The sequence below is a fragment of the Saccoglossus kowalevskii genome, chromosome 15 (assembly GCF_978046115.1).
Source record: "Saccoglossus kowalevskii chromosome 15, keSacKowa6.1, whole genome shotgun sequence".
NCBI lineage: Eukaryota > Metazoa > Hemichordata > Enteropneusta > Harrimaniidae > Saccoglossus > Saccoglossus kowalevskii.
Window position 1 is genome coordinate 11853109 of NC_140655.1, and position 18556 is coordinate 11871664.

At 39.9% G+C, this 18556-nt stretch overlaps 1 protein-coding gene across 1 annotated transcript; it reads left to right on the top strand.

Annotated features, from left to right (window-relative positions):
• The first annotated feature begins 14202 nt into the window (after positions 1-14202).
• Positions 14203-17626, top strand: LOC100370907 (tripartite motif-containing protein 2-like). Its single transcript, XM_085490447.1, has one exon. It carries the CDS (start codon positions 14377-14379, stop codon positions 16591-16593), a length of 2217 nt encoding a protein of 738 aa, XP_085346573.1. The 5' UTR covers positions 14203-14376; the 3' UTR covers positions 16594-17626.
• The last annotated feature ends 930 nt before the right edge of the window (positions 17627-18556 follow it).

Consider the following 18556-nt stretch of genomic DNA (forward strand, 5'->3'; position numbering starts at 1 on the left):
TTATTTTATTTTACATCGCATTCAAGTTGTTATTCTTTATTATTTTGTCATTTTGTTAAATTAAATGTACCGTTTTTTATTTTATTCTTTTATTCTTTTTTATTCCATGTACCAATCACGGCTATTGACTAAACAATGCATTATATTCCTGTTTTCTGTCTAAGCATTGATTTCATTTTCCAAGCTTTTTCCATGGACATCCATGTTGTAGATCTGCACGTGAAAACTGTATTTTTTTTTTATACAAACTTCATCCATTTTCAATTGGCGGTTCACAAACGCCTTCAAGTTTAACGTTTGGGGACAATGGTTCACGTAACTTCCATGCAGGCTCACGTGGCGTTGTTAAATTACTTCAAATTTCAAAACTGCGAGTTAGTAACAGAATACCACAAGCCGTCGAAGCATCCTCAATTATTTGTATTCTGAATGTGATTAGTATTACTAACCCGTCCTTTATTCTATTTGTTAATTATACCCATAAGTTGACACAACAAACCCCTTTCCTTCCGCATTTTTTGAATATTTATAAATTTTAAAAAGCAGTTGAATCCAATAAACGAGCCCAGTGTGAAGTGATTTCTTTGAAAATATTCCAATGTCATTCTATCACACGATTTTGACGAATATGGCCTGACTTATTTGAATTGTGAAAATTACAAATGTTTATAAAAATGATGGGAACGGGTTTGTTGTGTTGATAATACCTCGCGTACCAAATTGGTAAGCCCTCTCTCAGTGACCTTTGTAACCAGTGACAACGGGTCTCCCTAACGTCACAGTAGAGGCACTCGAAGCAGACAAATTTATAACACAGGTTCGGATTATGGCATGGACAGCTTCACCGATATTTACCAGTGCAAGGGAGGTGTATGACCAAACACATGAAATAGTTTCTCACAAAAAATTATTTAATAAATAACAACAACAAAATTGCACACTGGCTAACTATACACAACATCAATATAGTTTAGCCTAAAGCAGCAAAATGTATACACTAGACTTAGAATAGAAAATACTAAATGCCCAATACAATTTCTCCTATCAGTAACAGGAATCCACTCAAAATTTACAACTTACCACAATGTCAGTAAGTATAACAATTTAGTACTCGCCCTTTAACAAATAGGCCAAACATAAGAATAGTTAAAGGGGTCTACGTAAGATATACCACAGAACAATCTATGTTTAGTTCTCAATACAGGAATATGTAACAAACGCAATAGAAATACGGTTTATGCTCCCTAACGCTTAAACGCACAAACCCGTATAACAACAATTTTAGCCGGAATGGCCGAAAATGTAAAACAGAAAACTGAGCGCGCGGTACGCTGAATAGTGCGACGGAAAGGCCAAATATATGTCAGTCGCACAGACAATGAAAACGTCAAAACACACGATAAACGCTAAGTAGCCAGATTCATTGAACAATCAAGAGAAAATTACTATAAATGCAACAAGTTATTCATTGAATCCGGTACTCCCGAAACTCTTCACTGATAGTGTACTCTATAGGGCGGTAAATTCAAAGGACGATAAAATACACTATGTCGTAACAAAAATTAAAATTATACGCTACAATAAAAACAACTCATATGGGGAAATTACTAAGGAACCTTAGATTATAAAACATATGGCATGCACTATCGAAATGGGTCCAACTGAAGTTTTTATGGACACAGTATACGGGACTCACGTATCTTCAACGGCGGTTCTGTCGGTCCACAAACTTGATTTCTTCGTACACAATAAACGATGCTTGAAAAACTTCAAAAGATCCGGAATTTCTGTCACATCCACGCTGAGTTTCTCTGCAGCTTGATTATTGACTTTCCGAGCACATAGTCCGTCAAAAATGTAGAAATATTCAAAATGTTCCGGAGACTTCTTGTCGCACGTCAGCTCACAACATCCGCCATAACAACCGCCTCCCTCCGTCTAGCTCTTAGGTAGGTTCGTACCAATTGCAAGAAGGCCGGGGGACCAATCTAAAATCCCTGCAACTCTAAATATTTAAACCCTAACTACGAAATTTATATCATCTAAAATTATAATAATACTATAAAATAATACAACCCATGAAGCGAAAAAAACAACGCGCTGACACAATACAAAGTCATAAGCGGTGCGCAGCAAAACCCTCTAAAAAACAACTGGTCATGAACCCTACGCGTGTTGAAATCATGACGTCACTCACATAGCAACTTTCCAAGACCAACTTGTCAACAAAAGTCACGCCGTTCAGCCCATACTGCGTCAAATTAGAACACACTCATAAATTTTAAAACACAAGAAAATTCCCTATCAAAATAGCACGAAAACGACCAAAAGAAATACTGCTTACTCCTAGGAATATACAAGACAAATATATAAATAACTCAAAATATAAATGTAACTCAAAAACTAGGTCACCGACATAATTTATGCAAATTATCCTTGGCACCAGAAAGATCTTCAAAACAAAACGCGCTGGTTAATACAACTCAATGCTGACTAAATAATAAAAATGAGGGTCTCGTTCACAATACAAAATGAACTACTCTAGGTGATTTTAACCCAATCATGTGTGGCCTACCTACACTAATATCCTCCTTTGAGGACAACAAATTAACCCCATGGGTCTAATACCCATTGGCGCAACTCGACAGAAGTCGTGGTTACACCCTCCCCTTTCAATTCTAAAGCGTCCTCGCTTACTAATGCATGTGTTCAGTGACCCGGATCTTCCTTCTGTCTTCCGGAGACCCCAGGATCATCTTCATCTGTGGGACCCCAGTTTGAGATTTTTGCCTCCTCTGCTCCGTCTTCAGGTCACACGACGCAGGTTTGGTTTAATTTAAAAAACTAATAGTATGTGTTTGTAAATGAGCAACACAGTATTACGGAGACTACATGCCTAAACCAGGCATACTACGGTGCCAAGCCACACTAGTTCACACTACTCCCATCTGGAGTTTCATTGACAAGGCTAGAAGTCACAACAAATCCAAACGTCACCACAGTACTCATCAGTAACACGGAAAAAATCCTAAAAGCAGAAACATACACTCTGACTGCTCACCAATCCTGTATAAATGTGCTTAGTGCACTAAAGGATCAAGACAAAGAGATACCAGAAGGGTATCCTAATACATCAGGTGAAAATGCTTTTCTTACACACGTATCCACACAATTCACAAGAAATAAAAGGCAACTCATACTGTTTGGTAATCCCGCCAAAGTCCCGTCCTTATTAGAGGCCAAACTTTCCTAGCTAATTAAATAATTTTTCTTCTTCCAGTCATGTGAGTCTACATCTCTCACTATTCAACAACTCTTCCTGTCCATCATTTTATAGCACTTCATCACTAAATCCAACATCTTGGACATCATCTCATTCCTATTGTTCCATTTAATGTCCACGGATTCGTCTCTATTTGTGAGGCATTCTTCATTTCGCAGTATTTGTCGTTGAGACCATCCAAGCCTATTCGGCGGTTTCCTTTGTCTTCCTGACCTTCGGGGTATCGTTCTTTCAGTATCGGTAGTTGAGTCTATGTTTTCTTCATGATGGGGTTCAATGGGCTCTGATACCACTTCCTCATAGGTTAGTTCCTCCTCAGCAAGATCTTTCCCCATGACACTATCGATTCTCTCCATCATGTCTGGACTCTCTGGGACTACTACGCTTTCCCGTGTAGTGGGTTCTGACCTGCTTACACTATCTTCTACCCGCCACACCATAACAGTAGGATCATCACTACTGGTGCTATCATCATCTGCATCATACTCCATAGCCACTTCCTTATGTGTTTGTCTTGTCACTCGACGCACTTTCGAAGGTGACTTTTTCTCGATCGGTGCAAAAGGTCTCTCTGGATATGGTATGGGGAGCGAACTACATCGCAGTAAATGGTTACGATGCAGGATACGTTCTGGACCTCGTCCATCTTCCCTTTTTATGCGGTATACAGGCAAATCCTCACGATCCTTCGCCACCACTACGTACACCTCAGATTCCCAACGATCTGCCAATTTATGCTTTCCCCGTATATTCAAATTTCGAACCAGTATGCGGTCACCAGGTACAAGCAAGGCCTCTTGTGTCTTGATATCATATCTCCTCTTATTTGCTATTTCCCTCTTCGCAGCATGTTTGCTAGCGATGATATAAGCCTGCTTCAAGGATCGTTGCCAATTCTCCACATACTCTCCCACATCATCCGTGACACCACCATCTGGTATGTCTACACCTAGTAGCAAGTCTACAGGCAATCGTGGCTCATGACCATACATAAGGTAATATGGTGTATAACCTGTCGCCTCATTGACAGTACAATTATAAGCATGTACCATGGGAGAGATGTACTGTTTCCAGTTTTCCTTGCCTTTTGCATCTAACGTCCCAATCATATCCATCAATGTTCGGTTGAACCTCTCACACTGTGAGTTAGATTGAGGGTGGTACGGTGTAGTGCGGGTCTTGCGAACTCCCAGCAACCTACAAAGCTCGGCAATCAACTTGCTCTCAAAATTTCGTCCCTGATCACTGTGTAATCGCACCGGAAACCCATAGTGCAACAAAAAGTGTTGCATCAACACCTCTGCAGTGGTTCGGGCTGTCTGATTCTTGGTGGGGACAGCAACAGTATAACGCGTAAAATGATCTGTCATCACCAATATATCCTTATGCCCTCCTTTGCTGGGCTCTACGGTCAGAAAATCTATGCAAACCAAGTCGAGCGGATGACTAGAGGTTAAATGCCCCATAGGCACTCGGATGCGTCCATCCGGGGTGACTTTTCTTCGAGTACAACGGTTGCATGTTTCAATTTGCTGGGCCACATCCCGTCGCATGTATGGCCAATAAAAACGGGAACGCAACAGCTCAAGCGTTCTATCAACTCCAGGATGACCCATGGTGTCATGGAGGGCCTCCATGGCAGTTCCCCGGTACTTTGTTGGCAGCACCAGCTGAAAATAGTCTTTTCCATGGACATCCGTCCGTCCACGATACAGCACACCATTACGCAAACACAACTTATCCCACTCTCTTAATACCAACTGGACTATCAGGCTTTCCTCAGCCCTCTCCCGAGGTGTGGCCTTTTTCTTCCTTTCTACATACCATCGAACCCTAGAAATTATCTCATCCTCCTGCTGCTCTTGCCTCCACTGCATGGGCGACATACGGGGTAGTGCAGACTGAGTTACCCACTCCTCCACCTGAGCTTTGTCATGCTCTATGACGCTAGCAGCTATACCCATCACCTCAACACCAGGGACTATGGCTGTCTTCTCACCTTCCTTTACCTCTGAACATAAAGCTTTAACTGATTGTCTTCCCATCTTTACTGTTTCGACAGGCGGTACCCAGTCCATCCAATGATGGCGGCCCTCACTATTGGTGGAGTGGCCTTGAGAAGGTCTTCGCGACAAACCATCAGCATCTCCGTTTAATCGACCTGGCCGGTACAATATCTCAAAATCAAAAGCAGCAAGTGCTTGCAACCAACGATGCCCTGTAGCATCTAATTTCGCAGTTGTTTGGATGTATGTAAGCGGGTTGTTGTCTGTGATTACAGTGAACTTCCTTCCATACAGGTAGTCTTTAAAGCGATCAGTCACAGCCCACTTGAGGGCGAGAAACTCTAGCTTGTGAGCTGCATAATTTCTCTCACTCCGAGATAAACGCCTGCTAGCATAGGCTACAACCCGTTTCAGTTTCCCCTCTTGCTGGTACAAGGCTGCTCCCAGCCCCAAAGTACTGGCATCAGTGTGCAGCTCAAATTTCTCAGCATAATTAGGATAAGCAAGCACAGGCGGGTGGGTCAGTCGATCGATTAAAGTATCAAATGCGTGCTGGCACTCGTCTGTCCAAACAAATGAAGGCCTTTCTGCTGCACGAACCATCCTCATTTTTCCTTGCTTATTTACTCTCTGATATAACCCTATTGTCAGGTCGTTCAAAGGTTTGGCAATCTTTGAATACCCTTGAACATAGCGTCTATAGTATCCTGTGACCCCCAAGAAAGTCTTGACCTCACGAGCATCCCGAGGAACAGGCCATGACTTCAGAGCCTCTGTTTTGGCTGGATCTGTCTGTATCCCTTCAGCTGAGACAACATGCCCCAAAAACTTGACTGACTTTCTAAAGAACTTGCATTTCCGAGGCTTCAGTTTCAACCCTGCCTGTTGTAACTTCTGAAATACCTTCCTCAACATGTTGAGATGATCTTCCACAGACTTCCCATAAACAATTATATCGTCAATATATACAATACAACCATTATAAAGTAACTCGCCCAAACACTTTTCCATCACCCTCTGAAATCCAGCTGGACTTGTGGCCAATCCCATAGGCATGGTACGGCATTCAAAATGTCCCACTGGTGTGGTGAAGGCAGTCTTCTCAACATCTCTAGGATCCATCATGATCTGCCAGAAACCATGTGTCAGATCACACACTGAAAATACTGTTGCTCCTCTCAAGGCATCAAAGGCTTCCTCAATACGAGGCAAAGCGTAAGCATCCTTTATGGTCTTCGCATTTAACCTACGATAATCTATGCACAGCCTCATAGAACCATCCCGCTTGCCAACCAAGACAATGGGTGCAGCATAAGGGCTGTGGGATTCCTGAATAATCCCGCAGTCTAACATTCCTTTCAAAATCTGGCGCAACTCCTCATACATCCCTGGGGGAATACGTCTGTGTCGTTCACTCACTGGAATATCGTCCGTTAATCGAATCCTGTGTTGAACTAGGGCACATACTCCCAAATCATTATCATTCTTTGAAAACACCTGGTGTTCTTCCTTGAAACACTGTTTGACAGGAGCTAATTCTCCTGGTTTTAGATCGGCCTCTGTCAAGTCAACATCAACTCCTTCAACAGAGAAAGTCACTCCAGTATTCCCAGGCTCCTTTTCATCCTCACTTTGGTGTTCAGCCATTGCTGATCGTTGTCCTTGACTTTTTATCCAGCTGACAGAATGTGCCTCACCCAACACCTCTCCTGGGCGGATAGAAATATTGGTGTCAGTGGTATTACTGACCCTCACAGGCACTTCGATCGTCTCCTACAACACTTCAGAACACTGGCACTTGCACTCACAGCCACACATCTCTTCGTGCGAGGGGTAGGCTCAATAGTAACTATATAGGCATCACCAGGTGTGCCTCCTTTCACACAACCCATTATGACCTGGTCTGTGTCAGGTCGTATTGTCCTTGGATAGGGAACTAACGCTCGCACCTCACCCAGTCGGCCTTTACTTCCTACGAATCTATCTCGTCTTTCTATTTGCCTACATATCTTTTGTCCCACTACTGACATCCGCATTGAGTGTACCCGCTGTTGACTGCGTGTCTTTCGTCCCATGGTTATATATTTAAAAAGTATGTTCGTCCCAACTGTGAAGGGTATGTCTACATTGTAGTCATTATCTGGAGATACCAAAAGCACCGTGTCATACTCTTCTAGGGAGTCAAATAGCTCCAATGGGAATGACAGCTTAAGCTCAACATATCCTATATAAGGAAGGACCTCTCCTCCAGCTCCTGTTACCACAAACTCACTCGGCAAGGGATCCACAGGGCAGTCCTTGAAATTCTCCATGTAACATGAATGCGAAATGGTTGACACCTGAGAACCAGAATCAAGAAGACATTTAAAAGGTTTCCCATTAGCAAACATTGTCTCTTTGGGAGCAATGCCCACAATCCGCTTCCATGGATCAGTCTTCATCAGGTATGGTATTCTCTCCTGCTTAGCAGACATAGCAAAACCTCCTTTTGAGGGATGCCTCCCCTGGTTAATGGGTGGCCTAGCAGCTCCACTTGGACCCTTTGGCTGATATTTCCCCTGGACAGAAGATTCAGCTGTGGTACATGTGCCCGCCTTAACATTTGTCTCAGGGCATCGCGGAGAAATATGTCCCTTTTCACCACAATTGAAGCATACTACTGGTCCACCAGAACGTCCACTTCCTTTTTGAGCCATAGGACAACGGCTGACCCTGTGACCAATCTCACCACAACCGTAACATCTCATAGGTTCTCTCTGAGTGCGTATAACAGGTTCAGTATTTGTATTAGTACCCATCATTTGAACAGGATTTACAGCAGCAGCTGGTTGTGTTGAGTTGTGTGGCGGAACACCAGAGAATGACTGATACTGTTGTGTGCTATGCATTCTCAACTCTATTTCATTCTGTCTAGCCCACATTTTATCCATCTGTTCCTGTACATTCGCCATCATCTTAGTACTCATTGATACTGCCTCAGTCAGCAATTCCATCTTTTTATCATCTACTGTGGTCTGTGCACTTTTCACATGAGGACTTCTTTTAGCCGACTCCTCCTTATCATCCACCCTCGTCTGGTGTAGTCTTGCTGCGACCGTCTTCTTAGGGGTATCCTCTCTGCACTCCCTTTTCAGCCAGTCAGCGTTCTCTTGTTCAACCACTCGTGCCTCTAACCAGAGTTCGCGAAAAGGCCCTTTATCCAGGTATTTCTGTCTTAATGTCTGTTTTATAACTGGGTCTTTCAAATGGGACCAGAATGCAGTCTTGAGTGTATGGTCCATATCAGCCTCTGCTATTCCTCCTCGTTCTTTAACAGCATTCAATTTCAGCTGCAATCTCATACCAAACCGTTTAACATCTTCCGATTCTTTCTGGTCACAGTTCCTATTGAAACTTTGCATCAATGCATAACCATCACCTACTTCTCCATAAGGGTAGTCCAATGCCTTAAATATTTCATCAATTGTTGCATGGGGTCCGAAATTAATAACGTATTCACCTGCCTCCCCTTTCAAACTTCGACGTACAGCAGCTGTTAGAGAGCTAGCTGACAAAGTCGGGTCAGTTTTAAGGCCTTCAATTTGTGCTTTCCATGCTCTGTAAGACACATCTCCCTTGCAGCCTTCTCCAGAGAAAATAGACACTGGCGGCTTGGCATAACTCTGATGGCTCGCCACCCTACGCAAGTGGTCATCTCTACCACGATCACTATCCCAGTATCCTGGGGTAGATGGATGCCGATCATATTCTCGTCTCTTTTCCCTTTGGCGGCGTTCTTCACTTCGTCTCTCCCTTTCTAGACACAAGACTCTTTCAAATTCCTGGGCTTCATCTTTTTCACGTTGCATATTCTCTTCCTTGTCTAGTGCTTCACATGCTTTTCTCCTATATTCCTCCTGTTTAATCTCATATTCCTCCTGGTCCAACTTATTATTCACCAAGTCTAGAAGGCTACGCTTATCATCCTCCATCTTCGCTTTCTCTTGTTCTCTTTCTTTACTACGGAGAGACTCCCTCAGTCTGCTATACATACCAAGTGGCTTAACATTCATGGGGGTGTCCCAGCCATTAGCCTTATCGTCAACATCCTTTAGACCAAGGCCTCCTGGTTCTTTACCTCCAGTAGCCATATTATAGTGGTGTGTGTATCCCTAGTATCGAGAAACCCCCACCAGACAATAAGCTCAAATAATCACAATACACTTCCAGACTCAAACTCACAGTAATATAGTCACCAGTGAAAAAAACTCACAAATCAGCGTAGGGAAAAAAAAACACTGTGCAACACTACGTGTTTACAGGTCAACAATATAATATCTAAGGTATGCTTCGCACAATCACCCTACAAAATAGGCAGAGAAAAAAACTAAGCCTACATACACCACAAAAAAAATCAACAAGCGCGCATAGCAGGATGCAAATGACAGGTTCAGTGACATAAGATCTCACTAAGCAAAAAAATACAGTTTCTCCACTCTACAAACTAAAAGGACAGAGCATGTGAAAAACTGGATTTTCTCTCACACCTTTTGCACAAGTAAAAAAAATTCTGCTGTCAACAATTTGTTTACACCATAACACGGCCATCAAAAGTTGGGCGCCAGTCTGTAAGCCCTCTCTCAGTGACCTTTGTAACCAGTGACAACGGGTCTCCCTAACGTCACAGTAGAGGCACTCGAAGCAGACAAATTTATAACACAGGTTCGGATTATGGCATGGACAGCTTCACCGATATTTACCAGTGCAAGGGAGGTGTATGACCAAACACATGAAATAGTTTCTCACAAAAAATTATTTAATAAATAGCAACAACAAAATTGCACACTGGCTAACTATACACAACATCAATATAGTTTAGCCTAAAGCAGCAAAATGTATACACTAGACTTAGTAATTTCAGAATAGAAAATACTAAATGCCCAATACAATTTCTCCTATCAGTAACAGGAATCCACTCAAAATTTACAACTTACCACAATGTCAGTAAGTATAACAATTTAGTACTCACCCTTTAACAAATAGGCCAAACATAAGAATAGTTAAAGGGGTCTACGTAAGATATACCACAGAACAATCTATGTTTAGTTCTCAATACAGGAATATGTAACAAACGCAATAGAAATACGGTTTATGCTCCCTAACGCTTAAACGCACAAACCCGTATAACAACAATTTTAGCCGGAATGGCCGAAAATGTAAAACAGAAAACTGAGCGCGCGGTACGCTGAATAGTGCGACGGAAAGGCCAAATATATGTCAGTCGCACAGACAATGAAAACGTCAAAACACACGATAAACGCTAAGTAGCCAGATTCATTGAACAATCAAGAGAAAATTACTATAAATGCAACAAGTTATTCATTGAATCCGGTACTCCCGAAACTCTTCACTGATAGTGTACTCTATAGGGCGGTAAATTCAAAGGACGATAAAATACACTATGTCGTAACAAAAATTAAAATTATACGCTACAATAAAAACAACTCATATGGGGAAATTACTAAGGAACCTTAGATTATAAAACATATGGCATGCACTATCGAAATGGGTCCAACTGAAGTTTTTATGGACACAGTATACGGGACTCACGTATCTTCAACGGCGGTTCTGTCGGTCCACAAACTTGATTTCTTCGTACACAATAAACGATGCTTGAAAAACTTCAAAAGATCCGGAATTTCTGTCACATCCACGCTGAGTTTCTCTGCAGCTTGATTATTGACTTTCCGAGCACATAGTCCGTCAAAAATGTAGAAATATTCAAAATGTTCCGGAGACTTCTTGTCGCACGTCAGCTCACAACATCCGCCATAACAACCGCCTCCCTCCGTCTAGCTCTTAGGTAGGTTCGTACCAATTGCAAGAAGGCCGGGGGACCAATCTAAAATCCCTGCAACTCTAAATATTTAAACCCTAACTACGAAATTTATATCATCTAAAATTATAATAATACTATAAAATAATACAACCCATGAAGCGAAAAAAACAACGCGCTGACACAATACAAAGTCATAAGCGGTGCGCAGCAAAACCCTCTAAAAAAAAACAACTGGTCATGAACCCTACGCGTGTTGAAATCATGACGTCACTCACATAGCAACTTTCCAAGACCAACTTGTCAACAAAAGTCACGCCGTTCAGCCCATACTGCGTCAAATTAGAACACACTCATAAATTTTAAAACACAAGAAAATTCCCTATCAAAATAGCACGAAAACGACCAAAAGAAATACTGCTTACTCCTAGGAATATACAAGACAAATATATAAATAACTCAAAATATAAATGTAACTCAAAAACTAGGTCACCGACATAATTTATGCAAATTATCCTTGGCACCAGAAAGATCTTCAAAACAAAACGCGCTGGTTAATACAACTCAATGCTGACTAAATAATAAAAATGAGGGTCTCGTTCACAATACAAAATGAACTACTCTAGGTGATTTTAACCCAATCATGTGTGGCCTACCTACACTAATATCCTCCTTTGAGGACAACAAATTAACCCCATGGGTCTAATACCCATTGGCGCAACTCGACAGAAGTCGTGGTTACACTATGTTCGTCGCACGATTATATTATGTTGTTTCAACTGATTACATTAACTGCAACCACAGCATTTCCATCAGAACACCTAAACCCCAAACAAATTTAGGTAAACGTGTTTTTGTTACTTTTACATAATTTCATATTTTCGACATTCGATTGTTGTCTGCATACGTAACGGCCCTTACGTAACGCGAGTGTCGGTTCTGTAACACCACGAGTTGCGTGAATATGACATAATACCAACAAAGTATATCGACCTTAAATGGAAATACTAATACGAATATAATATTATTCATGATAAAAATTAAATTAATACTTCGTCTCTGGGTGACCTCAAACAGTTGGTGTTAGGCGGCTAACCTTTCACATGCTTAACAATTCATAATTATAATATTTGTGACAGTATCGTAATTTTTATTTTGTATTCTTTCTTGATTTTTAATATTTTAAAATATGAACTTTAACGTTACTTTTGTTTATACAACCCATCCACTCCTACGTGTAATATTGAACTTCAAAAAAAATGTTTAGTCCATGGCTCACTTTTAATATTTCTAAATTTATAGGGCCGTTCCCTTGTCATGTTTGCTATTTGATGGTGTTCACGTGGCCTCAGTTTGAGATCTGCCACATAAAATTGTGAACGTACCATGCAAAGTATTATCTTCAGAAGGACGGGAGATTTCATCATAGTCACTAGTTACGTAAACATAATACAAACAATGATTGTGTATTATTCTGTGTATAATTCTGGAAGGAAAAATGCACTTTTTTATAAACATTTTACCTTTTTTTGACTTCGCGCACAGAGGCAATATTTTTTGGAAGATTAAATTTGCAAAATTGCTTCATCTAAAACAAAATTGTTTGCGTCCGATTTCACTGACCCTATTTGCATTTTTTTGTAACAAATGTATCATGTTTGCAATTTCCCCCCTGAAAACCTTTCGGATTTTGTATGATTCATCCTTCACCGTAAAGTGATTACCATATAAATATGTATAACTTTAATCACATTTTGGTGAATTATAATGATAGACCGTCACAACACAGTATCATAATAAAATAGACGAATAAAGTCGTATGAATTGCCATAATTGGATCACGGAATCAAAATGATCATCGTCCCTGGGTGAACTCGAACCACCTTAACATTATTTGCAATGCACACTCGTGATTAAACAAAATCTTAAGACTTTTTTAATAATCGTTGCCCTCTTTCTCTGCTCAAAAACCCTGAAATCTTGTCGATAGAGGGCGTAACTCGAACATCTGCAGACATTGCTCAGAATGTCACACGCAAGGTAAATGTGATATCTGACCCTAAGATGTTGTATAAATCAGTGATGAGTTTATAAATTTATCAAAGACGTATGCACTTTCAATTTTGTTGGTGTAAATCAATGGTATGAGAATCCATATGTTTCGTTTCATGATGTTCAAATAATATTAACCACAAACAGACAAATTCCGTGATAGCCACGCTGTTGTAAAACTACAACCACTTAATCATATATACTAGTAGTCAATTATTCGTAAAGCCACCCGTCATGTGTGTTGTTACAATACGTTAAAATTCACACCTTTGTCTAAATGAGTAGCGGAATACTATACCTGGCAACACAGGGACTCATTACAGTCACTTGGTTCTGAAAATCAATAAATACTATTTTTTTTTAAAAGTTATCCGCTATACGAATATAAATAATAAGTTAATTTATATGCGTATAGCGGATGATTTTTTTTTTTTTAAATAGTTTTTATTGAATTTCAGCCCAAGTGACTGACTCATTACTACATGCGATGGGAGCACGTATAGGAATGAACCCTTGTGTCTTGCAGTTGTTCAGAATTTGCGCTTGTGGGGCATTTTGAATTTGTACCAGGTCACTACCTCCACATAATACAGGGATGAACGGATAGGAAACCGTAGAGCGGATATGTTTAAGCCAACGAAATGAACCCCATATCAGATTCATGACAATCGGTAAGTTGGATTTAATCGTACAATAATCTTGATAATATTGGGGAAAATGTTGTTAATGATTATGATTTCTGTTCATGAAGTTACGGTATGCATGTTATTTTTTTATTGAATAAAAAGAAACAATGGTATATTTCGTTCAAATAATTAAATGTATGTTCTTGTTTCCTAATTTTTTTTGGTAATGTGGAACAAGGCCTCGTATACGTCAATGATTTGAAGATTTCACTTTATGATAAATACCCCTATGTTCAATGCAGTCACGTGATTGACATTGACGCAGTCTTTCCGAGTAAATAGTCGTAATTCTTAGTATTTATGCCACGTGATTAGATCAGTCTACCAGACCTGCTGAGGGCGATACATGTATTATCACCCTAATCGACTAAATTGAAATTTTCTATTGCCATTCGTAACATCAACACTCTTTTCAGTGCAACGACGTCACCCCATTCATTGAATTTATATCACGTGGTTTTTGAACCTTGACACAAAGCGCAGGCGGAAGTATTGTAAGATAAAACCGATAGACGTGACAACTGTTGGCTAACCATGGCTACGGCAGAATCGAAAATACTTGAAAAAATCGATGACAACTTTCTCGTATGTACGGTGTGTTCTGAGAGATACCGTAATGCTAAGATTCTACCATGTCTGCACAGTTTCTGTGAGCAGTGTATCGACAAACTGGTACAGAAATCGGGAGGTAAGAATATACCCTGCCCAGTGTGTAGGCGAATTCATGACCTCCCAGAAGGAGCCGGCAGTGTGCAGTCGAACGTATTTCTAAACGAGTTGGTCGTCTTACTTGGAAAACGAGACAAAAAGACAAACGAAGTACAAACATGTGAAGGGTGTCAGCGAGATCCGATGACCACCCATTGTATTGATTGTGCAATAGGACTGTGTGACGGTTGTATATCGACCCATAAACGACTTCCGTCTACGAAGTCCCACAACCTGATGTCACGACAAACGTACCAGGCTGCAAAATCCGCTGATATTGCTACGGTTCAACCACCTGTCTACTGTAGTCATCACCCTGGTAACCAACTGGAATTACATTGTGATACCTGTGATATTCCAATTTGCGTCGCGTGTGCCGCTCTAAATCATAAATTAACTGAACATAATTGCCGATATCTGAAGGACGCTGCCTCTCAGTATGCCACGGATTTGATCAAGGTGACAGACATTCTAGCAGAGAAAGAAAAAGAAGCGAAGGAGAGCAAAGAAAACGTACTGCAGATGACAGAACTGCTGGAAAATCGATTTAGTGAGCAAGAATATAAACTAAATGTTCACATTGAGACGGTGGTGGCAGAAATCACGGCAAAAATTCGTAAAAACGGTGAAGCATTGTTGCATGAAATGAACAATGTTTTCAGTGAGAGAAAACAGAATTTGCATGCGCAATTGAAAGAACTGGAAATTGCTGAAAGTGATATGAAACATGCACGTGACTTTGCCACACATCTAATGAATTATGGGAATGCTGCACAACTGATGTCTGCTAAGAAGGGAATGACGTCACAGATAGATGAACTGCTGAAACTAAAAACCAAACAGCATCCAGCTGAAGACGACTACATGGAGTTTCAAAGCAATGATGACTTCTGTGAGACCAAAACTCTGGGTGAGATACTTCACAACAAATACATTTTGGAGATGAAAGATGTATCCAAATATCATAGGACTGGTGATGATGTATCCATAACCATAGCAACAACTGGTGGTACTGGGGTGAATTGTATGGCACTAAAACAGAAAATCCAGTCTGAAATGAAGACTCCATTCAACACGACAGAAGAAATGAAAGTGACTGACAATAAAGACGGGACTTGTAGCCTGACATATCAGGCTAAGGTAGAAGGGGTGCATGAATTGACAGTTTTAGTGAATAACAAATCAGTGCAGGGTTCACCTGTTAAGATTAATGTAATTCCTAAGAGGAGGTTGATGGGTAATTATAGTGGGTCAGGATCGAGTCAGTTTAACTATCAGAGTGTCCTGATAACCAGAGAGGGGAATGTATTAGTTTGTGACAGTGGAAATAAACTACTTCAATTACTGACATTGGATGGAAAACATAAACGAATGATTCAATTCACTGGTTTTAATAAATCATTCTATCCATGCTTTGCTGCAGAGTCACAGGATGGTAATTATTTCATAACAGACTTTAATAACAAACAAATAGTTGTATGTAACAACAATTTTGAACTAATTAGATGTTTTGGCAGTGAGGAACTGACATCACCTTGGGGTATTAGCATTAGCCCTGTGAATGGAAGGGTGTATGTTGTTGACAATTATTCCCATTGTATAAGAATCTACAAACAAGATGGGAGATATATAAATTCATTCGGATCAGAGGGTGGTGAAGACTGTCAGTTTAAATCTCCTTATGGAATTACTACTGACAGTAAAGGTAATGTCATTGTGGCAGATCAAGGCAACCACCGCATACAAGTACTGACTGGTGAAGGAGAATTTCTATTCAAGTTTGGAAGTCAAGGAAATTCTGATGGTCAACTACAGTCTCCTTTAGGTGTAGCTACTGATACAGATGGATATGTGTATGTGAGTGAAAATGGTAATAAAAGGGTTCAGAAGTATGACTCCCATGGTCAATTTGTATGTCGTATTGATAGTCCTGCTGATGGGTTGAGTGATCCCCGTGGTATCTGTATCACAAATGATAAACCATTTGGTAAGGTTGTAGTGGCTGATCATAACAATCACTGTATTAAAATATTTGCACAATAGTTTAAATAAGTTTAATTATCAATAATTTTAAATAATTAACCTTGTATTCTACAATGAATCTACAATTTTATTACATTGACATCAACCATTTACAAATTGTATGTGTCATGTGACCTTATATATTATAAATACCCTAGTTCTCTGTTTGTACAGATGTGTAATTTCAATTGTAACTTCCATGCATTGCAAGAAGGTGTGATTTTTTTTTTGTTGGGGGGGGGGGGGGGTTAATAATATTAAAATAGTTATCCTGGACGATCCCAACGTTTCAATTTAAAGATGCTGTAAAATCCATTTGGTAATGCATATTACCCATGAGTCTTTGCAGTGTTCACTCCATTATTGTCCAATTTACTGACATGTACACAAGATGTATACCATCAAATTTGTTTAAAAATAGTGATATTTGCCAAGAGTTGTACTGATTGTTTTTTGGCATAGATTGTTGAAATGTGAAACGTATCTGTTTTGGGAAATAAGCCAGTGTCAAAGCCAGTGTCAAAGCCAGTGTCAAAGCCAGTGTCAAAGCATGTGTTAAGGTCGTGGCTAGAGGGCGCCTGTTTTTATCAAAGACATGTGATTGGTTGTTTTCAATTGTCATTTTAAAAATATTTCATATAAAACAAATTTATGCCTTGGTAGTAAATTTTATGTCCTGTAATTTTGAAATTCACAAAATTTCAAACAATCTGAAGTCACTTTAAAATTTTGTTTTGCGATTTCGTCATCTAAATATCCAAGTCAGTATTTGATAATTTTGAGTCATCTTTTCAAGCATTACGCTACAACTTCTCATATTTTAGCAGACATAAGATTATATTTAGCCAATACATATATATTTCAACCATTTTTTTCATTAAAAAATAAGTAGTTTGAAATTTAATATTTGTGAAATTTTTATGGATTTATAGTTTCTGTATTCCATGCGTTTAAACACAAAATATCACAGATGTATGGTTTGTGTTCTGATATATTATTATCTATACCAGAAAACGAGGTGATTTTATAATAAACTAGTCATTGTAAGTACTGATTTTGATTGTATTGTATTGAAGGTGTAATCAATCCTGCAATCATTTTTAGTTGTCCTATGTAGATCTGTTTGGTGACATCTGAAATGTAATTATTCTGTCATTCAAGTTGGTAAAAAAAAGAACGATGCATTATGGGAGTCTGTGCCAATGTCAACCTCCATGCATGACTATAAGCCTGCACATTGTGGCATAATTGACATTTTTGACAACCATTATACGCAATGTTGGGTGGGTGTTGAGTATGGATCAGCATCCAGTTTTCTTTGCCCATTTATTCAGATTTGTAATTAATTTGTAGCTAATTTTAAAAATTTCTTGGTTAATTATAACATCAATTTCCAGGAAATCTATTTTATGGAACTGACAATATGTAATATTGCTTCTCGTTTTTAATGAAAGATTTATGCAACATTTCGTATAGCCTGAAGTTGGTTAAAATAGTAGTTAGTTTCTCCAATGATGTTTAGAAGTTCTTAGTGCAAACTTGTACAAAGTTTATTTTGGGGGTCATGACACAGTGTCTGAACATGAATCTCAATGCTTTATAGGTTCATACTAGAATTATACCTCCCATAGACGACAATGTAATTGAAAAGCAGGGCTGCCCGTAGACGACAATGTAATTGAAAAGCAGGGCTGCCCGTAGACGACAATGTAATTGAAAAGCAGGGCTGTCCGTAGACGACAATGTAATTGAAAAGCAGGGCTGCCCGTAGACGACAATGTAATTGAAAAGCAGGGCTGTCCGTAGACGACAATGTAATTGAAAAGCAGGGCTGTCCGTAGACGACAATGTAATTGAAAAGCAGGGCTGTCCGTAGACGACAATGTAATTGAAAAGCAGGGCTGTCCGTAGACGACAATGTAATTGAAAAGCAGGGCTGTCCGTAGACGACAATGTAATTGAAAAGCAGGGCTGTCCGTAGACG

What these genes read in the sequence shown, in the direction of transcription:
- LOC100370907 (XM_085490447.1), top strand. Translation starts at nt 14,377, where the DNA reads ATGGCTACGGCAGAATCGAAAATACTTGAAAAAATCGATGACAACTTT.